The 14,895-nt window shown below is 45.2% G+C and overlaps 1 protein-coding gene across 5 annotated transcripts in view; it reads left to right on the top strand.

The window, feature by feature from the left end:
- sos1 (son of sevenless homolog 1) overlaps window positions 1–14,895 on the top strand; it is a 44,016-nt gene that overhangs the window by 5,067 nt on the left and 24,054 nt on the right. For 2 of the 5 annotated variants that reach the window (XM_084382636.1, XM_084382635.1), the window contains exons 2-9: window positions 2,601–2,726; window positions 6,068–6,199; window positions 8,366–8,530; window positions 8,749–8,958; window positions 9,149–9,292; window positions 9,382–9,492; window positions 9,792–9,890; window positions 10,394–10,521. In XM_084382636.1, coding sequence (XP_084238762.1) covers window positions 2,601–2,726; window positions 6,068–6,199; window positions 8,366–8,530; window positions 8,749–8,958; window positions 9,149–9,292; window positions 9,382–9,492; window positions 9,792–9,890; window positions 10,394–10,521 — 1,115 coding nt within the window. Of the gene's footprint in view, window positions 1–2,600; window positions 2,727–2,838; window positions 2,867–4,865; window positions 5,856–6,067; window positions 6,200–8,365; window positions 8,531–8,748; window positions 8,959–9,148; window positions 9,293–9,381; window positions 9,493–9,791; window positions 9,891–10,393; window positions 10,522–14,895 lie in introns of those variants that run through there. The other 3 variants (XM_084382637.1, XM_084382634.1, XR_014624780.1) reach the window with 3 other exon arrangements.

The following is a 14,895-nucleotide window of genomic DNA, read 5'->3' as shown; positions in this document are numbered from 1 at the left end:
TACCAGTTTTCACAGTCTGTGACCTTAAACACAAAAAAGATCACCTGGACAAGGAACCAGAATACAGAGCAATGAGGATGGAGGATGCACTAAAACATGATCTACTGGCACAACATTGGGAAATATTAAATAAAGAAAAGGACATTGACAGTGCAGATGACAGCAGTGGAAAGAAATTATAGATGGTGTTAAAAAATGTTAAAAACAAGACGTCCACTGACTTTAATGAAATGGACGTGGCGGCAGTGAAAAGCTTATTGTCACTGAACAACACTGTGAACAGACTCCACTTCACAAACTACACACGTTTCTTTACTTCCATAATAAAACGTTTTTAACGTCAGACTGGACAAATTTATTGATAAACACAAATTACTTACCGACAGTCAGCACAGACCCAACAACTCAACATCATCGGCATTAATTGAATCAATTGAGGAACTCATGAACTCCATAAAATGGCCATAAAAAACATGCTTGTCGGGTTCTTCTGGACCTCAAACAATCAATCATGAAATACTGATTAACAAACTGGAATGATACAGCACCAGGGCCAAAGTGTTGATCTCAGTGGCAGCAACAGGTTGTGAAGTTAGGAGAGTACATTGCTTGTGGCGTCCCCCAGATGTCAGTGTCGGGTCCCAAACGCTTTGTTCTCTAAATTAAAGTGTAAATCTAGCCAAAATGCAACCTAGGCTTTTTTTGGGAATGTACCCGAATGAAACCTTTGTGTAAAAAGCATAATTACAACAAAAAAGCCACTTTTAAGATTTACCGTAGTTTCGTTTTCAGGTCAAAATCAGTCGATCCCTGAGTGCGGCGTAACATGGAGGAGAGTAAAGGTGGAAAGCTCCATGTTACATCGCACTCGGGGATCGACACATCCCGACTGGCAGAACGGCAACGAGCGGAGCAAGCTACTGCTAACGTGAGTTGTTCAAAAACCTTCTTTTTAGTAAACTCTCTGTACACAATGTTCGCAATGCTCGTGTTCATGTGAAGAGACCCTGGTGATACTACGAGAGAAGTTTCATGTCTTGTCGAGTTTTCTTAGTGTTTAAAAAATAGCGATTTTGATGCTACTGTAAAGTTGCATGTAGCACGCCATTGAAAATGATTTTGACCCGAAAACGAAACTTTGTAATTATGCTTTCACACGAAGATTTGACTCGGGTACATTCACAAAGAAAGCTTAGATTGCATTTTGGCGAGAGTTTCACTGTAATGTAAAGTATCCAAAATGTTGAAGATGATATTATTTGCTGTTACAAATATTTGTTCAGGTGAGAATCTACAACAATTATTAGAAGTGATCGATACAGAAATGGAAAAATTAAGAAAGCGGTTTGATAGAAATAGATTATCATTAAATTTGAGTCAAACCAAAATCATTTTATTTGGTAATTATAAATCAAATATGTGTGTGTGTGTGTGTATGTATGTATGTATGTATGTATGTATGTGTGTGTGTGTATATGTATATATATATATATATATATATATATATATATATATATATATATATGAATATGAATATGTACAGTATATCAACCAGTTAAACAAACTGTTTGTTGAACAGTGTTCAGGGATCAATGTCTCCACTGACACAAGAGGAGGTCTGATCCTGGACCGTGTGTCTGATGACCGGGGAGGTCAGAGGTCGCTTACAATTGAATATGTTTATTAAATGTTCTTGTTGTTGTGTTCTCAGTCATATTGATAGTTGTGAACTGAAGCAGCAGATCACATGATGCCTCTCTGCTCCTGTAGTGACCAGAGGTCACATCGAGGACTACAGCAATGAAGGAAGCATCATGACGAACTACAGCACAGCCAGTCAACCTAAACATTTCAGTAACCGTGGACACAGAGACAACACGCACTCCATGTACGTCACTGTCAGGATATTCCTGTCGGTGCGCCATAACTTTACAATATGTTCACATTGAGCTCCGTGTGCCTCACATCCTGCTCCACCCACTTTCAGCACAGCCAAGTGATTTTCATCCACCTGTGTGTTCCCTAACGTGGAAACACTCAGACTGACCAATGTTATCAGACCTGCCTCGACCAATGACAACTCACTCAGCCACTGGGCACATCCCATTTCCCTTATTTGTTGTTTCCTCTCACCTCGCGTGGCTTCCTCACGCCTCTCCACAAATCGTCGATGGGAGGGACTAAGACACCAGCTGATCGTCTGATGGCTGTTTGATGATTCCTGTGACAAACTGAGTCTGTTACATTGAAGGTGGACTCTGTGTGTGTGTGTGTGTGTGTGTGTGTGTGTGTGTGTGTGTGTGTAGCTGCTCTCTCCACCAGGTGGCAGCTTCACTACGACCTGCTGGATGAACCGCAGAACAGTGCATGCTGGAACTGTCTCCTGCAGCCAGATTGTTTGTAAACACAGATGATGTCATAGATCTGTTCTGATCCACAAAGTTTATTAAAATTATTGATCATCGTTTTCAGCCTCATGGTTTCTCAGCTGTTTGAACTTCACTGTGACGACAATAACTCCTCATATTGTTTCTGGAGATCAGCTGTGTGTGTGTGTTTGTGTGTATGGTTAACCGTGTGTGTGTGTCTGTGTGTTGCAGGTGCTGCACCAGGTGCATCCTAACCTGGTGTCCCAACAGGAGGCACTGCAGTACATTGAGGAGCTGATCCTGCTGCTGCTCAGCATGCTGTGTCAGGCTCAACCACGCACTGTACAGGATGTAGAGGTGACACACACACACGCACACACGCAGAACAAACCTTAGCTCACCTGTAATCTATCTGATGACATCACTGTGAGGGTGACGTGTGATTGGTCTGGTTTGCTTCTTCTTTCAGCTGATGGAGGCTGCAGTGAGATAATGAGGTGCTGTCTGATAAAAGACCAGACTGCTGGTGTTTTATCACACTGACCCCCCTCCCCCCACCCCTGTGACCTCTGACCCTGAACCCCCCGACCCCTCACTGCTCCTCTGGCACAGATCGTGTGTGTGTGTGTGTGTGTGTGTGTGTGTGTGTGTGTGTGTGTGTGTGTGTGTGTGTGTGTGTGTGTGTGTGTGCGCGCGCGCCTGTGTGTGTGTGTGTGTGTGTGTGTGTGTGTGTGTGTGTGTGTGCGCGTGCGCATGCGCAGTGTTTCCTGTTTGGTGATGTGTTGAGTCAGTTGATCACACTGAGACAACTAATCAGACAGGGTCACTTGACCTGCAGGTGTGCCCCTGATACTGGATACAGGTACTAACAGGTAATCAGGCCTGTTGGACACCAAACAGCCAATCAGAGAGAGAGACACCTCTTTGTAGTGAATATAAACACTGCGACAGTTGATGCTCCAAGTGAACTTTATTTATACAAACAGGAACCATCAGTCCCATTATGAAGACATGTTCATGTCCATCAGTCCGTCTTTATTAGTATTGTTCACAACAGAAGTCGTCTCATTTCCACAAGAAACTCCAGAATGAACCAAAGACAAACTTGTTTCAGGTGAACTGGTCCTTTTAATGATGACGTCAGCTGTACTCACACAGGAAGTGACAGAAGACGATAATAGACTAATATCTGAAATTAAAACTACGACTGAGCTGTGATGTAAGAGTCCAGACAGCAGCTGATTGGCTGCAGTTAACACCTGAACACAGAAGAGCAGCAGAGACATGTTTGACTAATCTGTCCAATGAGAGCAGAGCCACAGGTGTGTCCTGCAGTGTGTCCTGCAGTGTGATCAACAATGACTCTTTAAAACAGAATTCTGTTGACATTTAGAACAGAGTCAGACCAGATGTTTGTAGACCAGGGTCAGACCGGATGTTTGCAGACCAGGGTCAGTCCGGATGTTTGCAGACCAGGGTCAGTCTAGATGTTTGTAGACCAGGATCAGACCGGATGTTTGCAGACCAGGGTCAGTCCGGATGTTTGCAGAACAGGTTCAGTCTAGATGTTTGTAGACCAGGATCAGATCAGATGTTTGCAGACCAGGGTCAGTCCGTGTGTTTGCAGAACAGGTTCAGTCTAGATGTTTGTAGACCAGGGTCAGTCCAGATGTATGCAGACTAGGCCTGGGCGATAAACCGAAAATTTGCCGATACCGAAATTTACGACGATAACCGACGTCATTTTGCCCATGTCGGTATATTCGGTGTGTAAAAAAAAAAAAAAAAAGACGTTTTTGTCTTGTTTGGCTGTGTGTGTAGGTAGGCTACCGGTATATTCACGTGTGTAACTGTTGCCAAAATGCAACCTCGGCTTATTTTGTGAATGAACACGAGTCAAACCTTTGTGTAAAAGCATAATTACGACAAAAAAGCCACTTTTAAGATTCACCTTAGTTTCGTTTCCAGGTCAAACTCATTTACAATGGAGGTGCACGGGTCAACTTTTCTGTAGCATCAAAATTGCTATTTTTAAAACACTAAGAAGACTCGACACAACATGAAACTTTGCTCGTAGTATCACCAGGGTCCCTACACCTGAACACGAGCATTGAGAACATCGTTTGTGGACACGAAGTTTGCTAAAAAGAAGGTTTTTGAACAACTCACGTTAGCATTAGCAGTAGCAGTCCTGCCAGTCGCGATGCGTCGATCCCCGAGTGCGGCGTAACATGAAGGAGAAAGCTCCATGTTACATCGGGGATCGGGGATCGACGCATCTCGACTGGCAGGACGGCTAAGCTAACGCGAGTTGTTCAAAAACCTTCTTTTTAGCAAACTTCGTGTCCACAAACGATGTTCTCAATGCTCGTGTTCAGGTGTAGGGACCCTGGTGATACTACGAGCAAAGTTTCATGTTGTGTCGAGTCTTCTTAGTGTTTTAAAAATAGCAATTTTGATGCTACAGAAAAGTTGACCCGTGCACCTCCATTGTAAATGAGTTTGACCTGGAAACGAAACTACGGTGAATCTTAAAAGTGGCTTTTTCGGTTCTGGAGGAAACATTGTTACATGCCTCAGATCCTGCCTGAAGCCTGAAACGGTAAACATGCTAGTGTTTCTTAGCAAGAACCTGGAGTAAACACTAGTGTGTAGAGTAGAGTGATCACATGCAGCCACGAGTCAGACTCACATCTACAACACTCGTCTGAGGGTTGTACTTATCGTTCATTTATCGTTATCGAGGTGAGTTGCTCAATATATCGTGATATTGATTTGAGGCCATATCGCCCAGCCCTAATGCAGACCAGGGTCAGTCCAGGCCTTTGCAGACCAGGTTCAGTCCAGGTGTTTGCAGACCAGGTTCAGTCCAGGTGTTTGCAGACCAGGTTCAGTCCAGATGTATGCAGAACAGGTTCAGTCCAGGTATTTGCAGACCAGGGTCAGTCCAGATGTTTGTTGACCAGATTCAGTCCAGATGTTTGTTGACCAGATTCAGTCCAGATGTTTGTTGACCAGATTCAGTCCAGATGTTTGTTGACCAGATTCAGTCCAGATGTTTGCAGACCAGGTTCAGTCCAGATGTATGCAGAACAGGTTCAGTCCGGATGTTTGTTGACCAGATTCAGTCCAGATGTTTGCAGACCAGGTTCAGTCCAGATGTATGCAGAACAGGTTCAGTCCGGATGTTTGTTGACCAGATTCAGTCCAGATGTTTGCAGACCAGGTTCAGTCCAGGTGTTTGCAGACCAGGTTCAGTCCAGGTGTTTGCAGACCAGGTTCCGTCCAGGTGTTTGCAGACCAGGTTCCGTCCAGGTGTTTGCAGACCAGGTTCAGTCCAGGTGTTTGCAGACCAGGTTCCGTCCAGGTGTTTGCAGACCAGGTTCAGTCCAGATGTTTGCAGACCAGGTTCAGTCCAGGTGTTTGCAGACCAGGTTCAGTCCAGGTGTTTGCAGACCAGGTTCCGTCCAGGTGTTTGCAGACCAGGTTCAGTCCAGATGTTTGCAGACCAGGTTCAGTCCAGGTGTTTGCAGACCAGGTTCAGTCCAGGTGTTTGCAGACCAGGTTCAGTCCAGATGTATGCAGAACAGGTTCAGTCCAGGTGTTTGCAGACCAGGTTCAGTCCAGATGTATGCAGAACAGGTTCAGTCCAGTTGAGTCTGGTCCCTGTCCTCACCCGTCTTCCCCCTCTCTCTCAGGAGCGAGTTCAGAAGAGTTTTCCTCACCCGATTGATAAGTGGGCGATCGCTGATGCTCAAGCCGCCATCGAGAAGAGGAAGAGGAGGAACCCACTGGCTCTACCTGTCGACAAGATCCATCCACTGCTGAAGGTACACCTGTCCTCTTCATCATCATCATCTAAATGCTCGTTCACACGTGCAGTCTGTCGCTGCAGGGAGTCAGGTGTGATTTGGATCAATAATCAGGGAAGTTTGATTGATCACCTCAACACGACCAACATCAGATAAATGAAACCAGAAACCCGCAGAGACAAACATGTAGCGGGTTTATGTCCCGCTGACGACACTTTCTCGTGGATCGGGTGAACCAATCACAGGTCTGATGTTTGACTCTTGTTTACAGTCGAGATTAAAACAAAATATATCTCACAAACTTCTTAAAGCTCTGGTCTACGATCTGAGAAAGTTTTGTAAAAAGCATCCCCCCACACACACACCCCTCCCCTCTGTGCTCCTTAACCCCTCCCCTCCGAGCTCGTATCGCTCTCCCCTCGGAGTCCCGCGACACACCCCCTCCGGCTACAAGCTTTTTTTTTCTCTTCAACGAACTTTATACGTCCCGCAACAAGCACCAAGAGCAACAAGCCGGCAGAAACCAAATACAGCCCAGCTTTGAATGCGGAGTAACGATGTCGGATTCACAGATAAAGTTATTACAATGCACGTTGAAACTCACGTAAATCTTGTAAGTCATTACAATGTCCACAGCTAAGCTCCACAGCCAAGCTAGCGTAAAATCATTAGCATGCTACAGCTACGTTACCTTACAGCTACGTAATCAGCTACAACAGCTAAGTTAGCCACTTCTAAAAGTTACTGAGGGCCAAGAGACTAACAGATGCTGCCGTCAGCTTTCATCACAACGATCGCTTCCACATTGTGGCTGAAAAACAAACCTATGTGAGTCTCAGAGCAACTGTGTGTGTCCCAGCTGCTGTCTGAGCAGCACCAGACCGCAGCTAGGACACACACAGCTGCTCTGATACTCACACAGACCGCGACACAAACGTGTCCGTAAACCGTAATCTCTTGTTTATGACAGATAAGACACACAAATACACACATCGTAACGCGTTTATGATAATCCATCATATTGATTTAGCAAAGGCTTCGTTGAAAACAAACGGACAGGACCGGGAGGAGGGTTAGCAAATCAGTTGAGTAGTGACCGGGCGAGAGGTTGTTATGGAGAAATAAATCCGGACAAATAAGATAAAAATCAGGAAATAAATCCGAAACCCCTCTGCTTCGCGTTGGGGTTTCATCCATCCCTTCATTCATCTTACTTGCTGCTTCATTTAGCTGCCACCAGCAAATAAATAGGCTGATTTGGTGTAAACATGTTAACAATGTTAGCTTGTTGTTAGCTTACAATGCTAGCATAGAGGCTAACGTCTCCGTCGAACAAGTAAACAAGTGTTGACAACACTGCAGAGACAGACACCGTCTAATAACACAGAAACAAACTAACGGCAGCTTTCACAGTCATAAGCAGCATCGGCATGAAAGTTATCTGTGTCACAACATCCACAATAAAGACGAAGGTTACCTGCTCAACAGAAACGCCGCTGTATCAGCACCGGGTCCATCTCTTCACGGACCTTTCGCCACCATTCAAATGATGACCCGATGTTTATTCGGTTTGAGCCCTCTTTGTTTCACATGTCCGCTTTGTGTCTTTTCAGTGACAGACTTTCTTTCTTTGACTCTTTGTCGGTGGGGCAAGCAGAGGCAGCTGAACTGCTTAGGGCCAAACAAACCTCTTGTCTGCTTGTAGTTTCAAATGCGGAAGTGGGTCGGGACCAGACGTGAGCAGTAGCAGGAGAGTGAGCGAGGATTGGATCGGAAAATTGATCCAATAGGAGCCATCCGGGCCGGATGGTTCCTATTGGTCAATTTCTTTTCAGTTTTACAGACACTAGAGAGAATGGATTTTTTTGGTTCCTTTTACTCTCCACATTGTGTAGGTGGTACTATTGGGTCATAACCACCATGTAAATGATGTTAATAATAATAACAAATCTTTCAAATCGTAGACCATAGCTTTAAATGTTAAATCGTATATGCTGAACAAAAACATCTCCTTCTGCCCAGTTTCTTCTTCTTCTGTTGAGTTTTATTGTGTTGCATTGCTGCCTCTGCTGTTCCTGGTCCCATGTGTGACAGTGCAGTTGACAGTGATCGCAGTTATTTACTGTGAACTATGTGTGAAAGTAACACACACACTCTGTTTCCCATGATGCCTTGTCTTGTCAGGAGGTGCTGGGTTATAAGATCGACCACCAGGTGTCAGTCTACATGGTGGCTGTGTTGGAGTACATCTCAGCAGACATCCTGAAACTGGCAGGAAACTACGTCAAAAACATCCGACACTTCGAGATCTCCCAGCAGGACATCACTGTGGCTATGTGTGCTGACAAGGTACACACACACACACCCCTCCTGGTCCTCCTCTTCCTCTTTCTCCTTCTCCAGGTCCTCATCCTCTTCCTGCTCCTCCTCCTCCTACTGCTCCTCCTCTCCCTCCTCCTCCTCCAACTCCTGCTGCTCCTCCCCTGGGAATCGTCTGACCGTCTCACCATTGAAAGATCAAAGATATGTCTGTCTGTCTCATCTGTCTCACCTACCTGTCTGTCCAGGTGCTGATGGACATGTTTCACCAGGACGAGGAGGACATCAGCGGCTTTCCTCTGATTGACGAGGAGCCGTCAGCCAATGAGGAGCAGAGTTACTATGAGCTGGTGCGGAGCTTCATGTCAGATGGTCGTCAGTACCTGAGACAGCTCAACCTGCTCATCAAGGTTTTCAGAGAGCCCTTCAACTCCAGCCCCATGCTCTTCTCTCAGCACGTACGTCTGCTTACCTGTCCTCACCTGATCACCCGTCTGCCTCCTGTCTGTCTGTCAACTGTCGTCACCTGATCACCTGTCTGTCTCCTGTCTGTCTGATTGATTGAAGGTCTAATTGATCACCTGTCTGTCTGATTGATCACCTGCCTTTCTGATTGATTGATGGTCTGATTGATGATCTGTGTGTCAGGACGTGGACACCATCTTCAGTCGGATAGTTGATATCCACGAGGTGACAGTGAAGCTGTTGGGATTGATCGAGGACACGGTGGAGATGACCGATGAAGGCAGTCCTCATCCTCTGGTGGGGAGCTGCTTCGAGGACCTGGCTGAGGTCTGTACCTGTCTGTCTGTACCTGTCTGTCTCCACCAGTCTTTATCGGTTGTGTGATTGATCAGCTCTGGACCTATCTTAATTCACAGGAGTTGGCCTTTGACCCTTATGAGACATATGCTCAGGACATCCTGCGCTCTGGTTTCCACGAACACTTCCTGGGTCAGGTGTCTAAACCAGGAGCTGCCTTCCACCTTCAGGTAAGCCTCACCACCTTACCAACAGGCTCCGCCTCCAGCAGGCTGCCATGCAGAATCCATATTAACTGTTATCTGTGTTATTATGATGATGCAGTCAGGTTGGTCAGTAAAGGCTTTGCTGATGACCAGCTGCAGCAGAGGCTCATGGGTATTGTAGTGTTTAGAGAAGGAATAAAACACTAAAATCAAAATTAAGAACACATTGACGAGAAACACCTCAGGTACCAGCAGCTCTTGATGATGATGATGACAGCACAGGAGTAAAGCTGCTGTCTGTCTGTCTGTCTGTCTCTCTCCAGTCCATCTGTGAAGGTTTTAAAGAGGCGGTTCAGTATGTTCTGCCCCGACTGCTGCTCACTCCGGTTTACCACTGTCTGCACCTGTTCGAGATCCTTAAGGTGAGACTGAAGCACCTGGTCACAACACCACATCACATGACAACTGTGACATCTGGAGCCTGTTCAGAGAGCCAGTTTATAAAGTCTGAGTTGAATGATCCTGTTCAGGACAGCTGATCAGAATTAGTTAAAAGAACAAAGTACATGTGTGATGAAAAGCCAGGGTCAGTATACCAGGACCCGTACTGCAGACCAGGAAAAGTACTGTGGACCAGGACCAGTACAGGACTGGTACTGGATAACAGGACCAGTATCCTGCAGGTCCGATCCTGGTGTCTGGCAAGTATCCTGAAGGCCTGGTCCTGGTCTACCTGGTGCCCCTTGACCTGGCTCAGATTAAACCTACAGGTCCCGGTCCTGGTATATGACATCAGTTTAATCCTGCTCTAAAGTCCTGGTCTACTGTCTTAAAATGTTCTGTGTAGTGTTTGGTGCCTCACCTGTCCCTGCAGGTGATGTCACTTCTCAGGTGTGATAGTCTGTTGACCCATCTGTTTCTATAGCAACTGGAGGAGAAGAGTGAGGATGAGGAGGATAAAGAGTGTCTGAAGCAGGCCATCACCGCTCTCCTCAACCTGCAGAGCAGCATGGAGAGGATCTGCTCCAGGAGCCTCGCCAAGAGGAGGCTCAGGTACATCACCTGCACACACCTGTGTACACCTGTACACACATACACACACCTGCACACACATGTGTATACACCTGAGGCTCAGGTAGGTCAGAGCTCTGCCCTCCTGATTGCTGCACCTTATATACAAATGTTGCTTTCAGACTGCGCTAACACTATCCTTTTTTATCCAGCCTTTATGCTAAGCTAGGGTAGGCTAACTATTTGGCTTTCCTCCAAGGTCCCAAAAGGAACCTTTGTGAGTCTTTGATTATTTTCAAGGGGTCCTTGAGTAGTTTCAAGGGGCCGATGAGGAGATATTGTCATGTGACTGTCAAAGATCGAGAACAAGTGGAACAGACATATGTACAAACATACAGACACACACACGCGCACACACACACACACACACACACACACACACACACACACACACACACACACACACACACACAGTCCAGTGTGTTGGACTCCTCCCATCCTCCCTGTTTCCCTCTGGACATAAATAGACTGGGGGGGTTAGGTCACAGAGGAGGGGTTGAGGGTGGAGGGGGGTCAGAGTGGTGTTGTTGGAGGGAAATGTCGTCAGTATCTGGGCGGTGCTGCTCTGCTGCTTATTGTTCTCTGTTTGTTAGAAAGAAAAGAACACAGAGGGGAAAACTGCTGCTAGTGTTTGATTAATTAAGTTTGGAAAGCTTTGATCACCTGAAGAAGACGAGGAAGAAGAAGACTACAGGAGGGGGCAGACGGTTGGGTGATTGGCATGTGGAGATGAGGACGTAGGTGATTTCAGTTTCTCCTTCCTTTGTGTTTTTAGCAGCAGGTTAGAGTTTAACTTGCAGACTGGAGGCTGATGGTGTGTTGTTGGAGGCTGGTGGTGTGTTGTTGGAGGCTGGTGGTGTGTTGTTGGAGGCTGGTGGTGTGTTGTTGGAGGCTGATGGTGTGTTGTTGGAGGCTGGTGGTGTGTTGTTGTGAAACAGTGTGTTAACATACCTCAGAGGTTTATGTTGTAAACTGATTAGTGAGCTGCTGCTCTCAGCTGTTAAAGGAACAAAGCACTCAGTTTAATGTTTCAACAGACTGGAGACACACAGTCTGTCCTCTTTCTTCATTTTAATGAGAATCAACCTGCTGGCAGACAGACCTCCGTCACAGACAGACAGACCTCCGTCACGGACAGACAGACCTTAGTCACGGACAGACAGACCTCCGTCACAGACAGACAGACCTCCGTCACGGACAGACAGACCTTAGTCACGGACAGACAGACCTCCGTCACGGACAGATCGCCGTCACAGACACATTTGTTTTTGCCTCTTTTCCGTCGTTCCATCAGTGTTTGTTTTTATAAATATGAACAATGTGTACATGTAGTCTGTCTGTAGGTTCTTTAAACTGCATTTCCCTTTTATCCAGCTACACCACTGAATGCTAATGTGATGACAGTAATTTAGCTTATGAGGCTAAACAACATGTGTACTTACATCAGGCTAACCAAAGCTATCATTACTAACGAACTCTGAAACACTGATGCGTCAAAATGAAAACATCAGCCATCTCGTTTCAGTGGTTGTTAATCGCGTGGACGCGGCTGTTGCTGCGGTTGTTGGTTGCTGATCTTAAACATGGATCAATTTGACTTGATTTACTTTTATTTGAATTCTGGAGTGACTTCAGACACTGAGTCATTCTCAGCACCAAGGGAAACAGTGGGGAGAATATGTTGGTTCTGACAGTGACATTCATGAAGGAATGAAGAAGTCATCCAGACTGAACTTCACTGTCAGGTGACCGGCTGTGAGTTTCTGACTGTGACAGTCTTTTCACTCACATTCTTGATCTTTTACATCCTGTCTGTGCCCGTCCCTGCAGCTGCTGAGCAGCCTGGATGTTGTTAATCCAGTAGGTTCAGTAGCTGAAAAAAACTGCCTGGTGAAATAATGGAGAGTGGGAGGCTCTCCTCCAGGGGAACGGACCAGAACTCCCACGGCCATTTCTGTTGCTGCATATAGACGTGAGGCTCTCTGGCCTCAGTAGTGATGTCACTACACACACTGACATCACAGAGATATTTAACAACACACCCTGACATCACAGATATTTAACAACACACCCTGACATCACAGAGATATTTAACAACACGCTGACATCAGAGATATTTAACAACACACGCTGACATCAGAGATATTTAACAACACACCCTGACATCACAGATATTTAACAACACACGCTGACATCAGAGATATTTAACAACACACGCTGACATCAGAGATATTTAACAACACACCCTGACATCACAGAGATATTTAACAACACACGCTGACATCACAGAGATATTTAACAACACGCTGACATCAGAGATATTTAACAACACACACTGACATCAGAGATATTTAACAACACACCCTGACATCACAGAGATATTTAACAACACACTGACAGAGATATTTAACACACGCTGACATCAGAGATATTTAACAACACACGCTGACATCACAGAGATATTTAACAACACACGCTGACATCAGAGATATTTAACAAACACACGCTGACATCAGAGATATTTAACAACACACACTGACATCACAGAGATATTTAACAACACACGCTGACATCAGAGATATTTAACAACACACGCTGACATCAGAGATATTTAACAAACACACGCTGACATCAGAGATATTTAACAACACACTGACATCACAGAGATATTTAACAACACACGCTGACATCAGAGATATTTAACAACACACCCTGACATCACAGAGATATTTAACAACACACGCTGACATCACAGAGATATTTAACAACACACGCTGACATCAGAGATATTTAACAACACACCCTGACATCACAGAGATATTTAACAACACGCTGACATCAGAGATATTTAACAACACACGCTGACATCAGAGATATTTAACAACACACCCTGACATCACAGAGATATTTAACAACACACGCTGACATCAGAGATATTTAACAACACACGCTGACATCAGAGATATCTAACAACACACACTGACATCACAGAGATATTTAACAACACACGCTGACATCAGAGATATCTAACAACACATGCTGACATCACAGAGCAGGAAGTTCCCACCTGTCTGAACAGCAGCTACAGGTGTTGCTGCTCTGTTACCACTGCTGTCCTTAATTAACAGTTCCGTTCTTTGTTTTATTGATCCACATGCTTAAGATGCTGTCTTCACATCACAAACACACACACACACGTCCGAAATGTTTCTACTTTAATCACTGATAAAGTTTTTCACGTCCTGACGTATCAGACACTTCCAGAGTTACACAAACACTCCTGGGAAACAAAAAGAGGAAGAGTTGCCTCATAAATAAACTTAATCATCATCATCATCATCACCACTTCCTGTTTAGCTGATGAAGCTTCATGTTGACGTCAGATAAACTTCCTGCACTGAAACGGACTAGCAGATAGCTGTATGTGATGGTGTCACGGTGATGATGTTGTCACAGTGATGATGATGATGTCACAATGATGATGTCAATGTGTCTTTGTGCAACAGTCCAGCTGTTTGTCCAAGCTGAGGTTGGAGGTCTTCCTGCTGTGACCTCACTTCCTGTTGGAGCAGCCTCACTGGTTTGTAAAGACCCCGACGACGTTGTCCAATCAGAACTCACTCCTTTATCACATGAGCATGTAGAGAACCAACCCAATGATGAGTTAAAGGAACAGTTCACCTTGAAGGTTACGTGTTTACATGCTGAAGTGAACCAAGAAGTAGATCTTTACCATGTTTATGTAAACATTTCACAGGTGTGACAAAACAACTCCAACCCAAGGTCCACTGACGAGCTGTTTCCAGAGCTTTCAACCACAGACAGTCCTCATCAGCAGAAAAAGATTTTAGTCCGTTGTCATGGTGATGGTGGGATCAGAGATGTCACAGGGACGTTCAGTTGGATTGTTTTTGAATATAATTTTATATAAATCCAGCGAACATTACGATGAAACTAGTTGTTTTTCATCCCAAAATAACATAAGAAAATGTAAATGACTTATTAACGAACTAACTCTGAAACTTTATGATCCAAAATGTTTGTATATTTACTGCATCACCAACCAATCAGAGCTGCCTGTTCCCTGACAGGCAACACTCAGGGCAGCAACAGTTCAGACAGTCTGACGTCATCAACACAGTCAGTCCATCATCAGTCATTCAGTCAGTCAGTGAGTCATCAGTCAGTCGTTCAGCGAGTCATCAGTCAGTCAGCGAGTCATCAGTCATTCAGTCAGTCAGTGAGTCATCAGTCATTCAGTCAGTCAGTGAGTCATCACTCAGTCAGTCAGTGAGTCATCAGTCAGTCATCAGTCAGTCACTCAGTGAGTCTTCAGTCAGTCAGTCATCAGTCAGT

The sequence above is a fragment of the Pagrus pagrus genome, assembly GCF_965226575.1.
Source record: "Pagrus pagrus genome assembly, chromosome: 2".
Lineage (NCBI taxonomy): Eukaryota > Metazoa > Chordata > Actinopteri > Spariformes > Sparidae > Pagrus > Pagrus pagrus.
The sequence above is the reverse complement of the archived record's forward strand: the minus strand, read 5'-3'. Positions and strand labels throughout refer to the sequence as shown.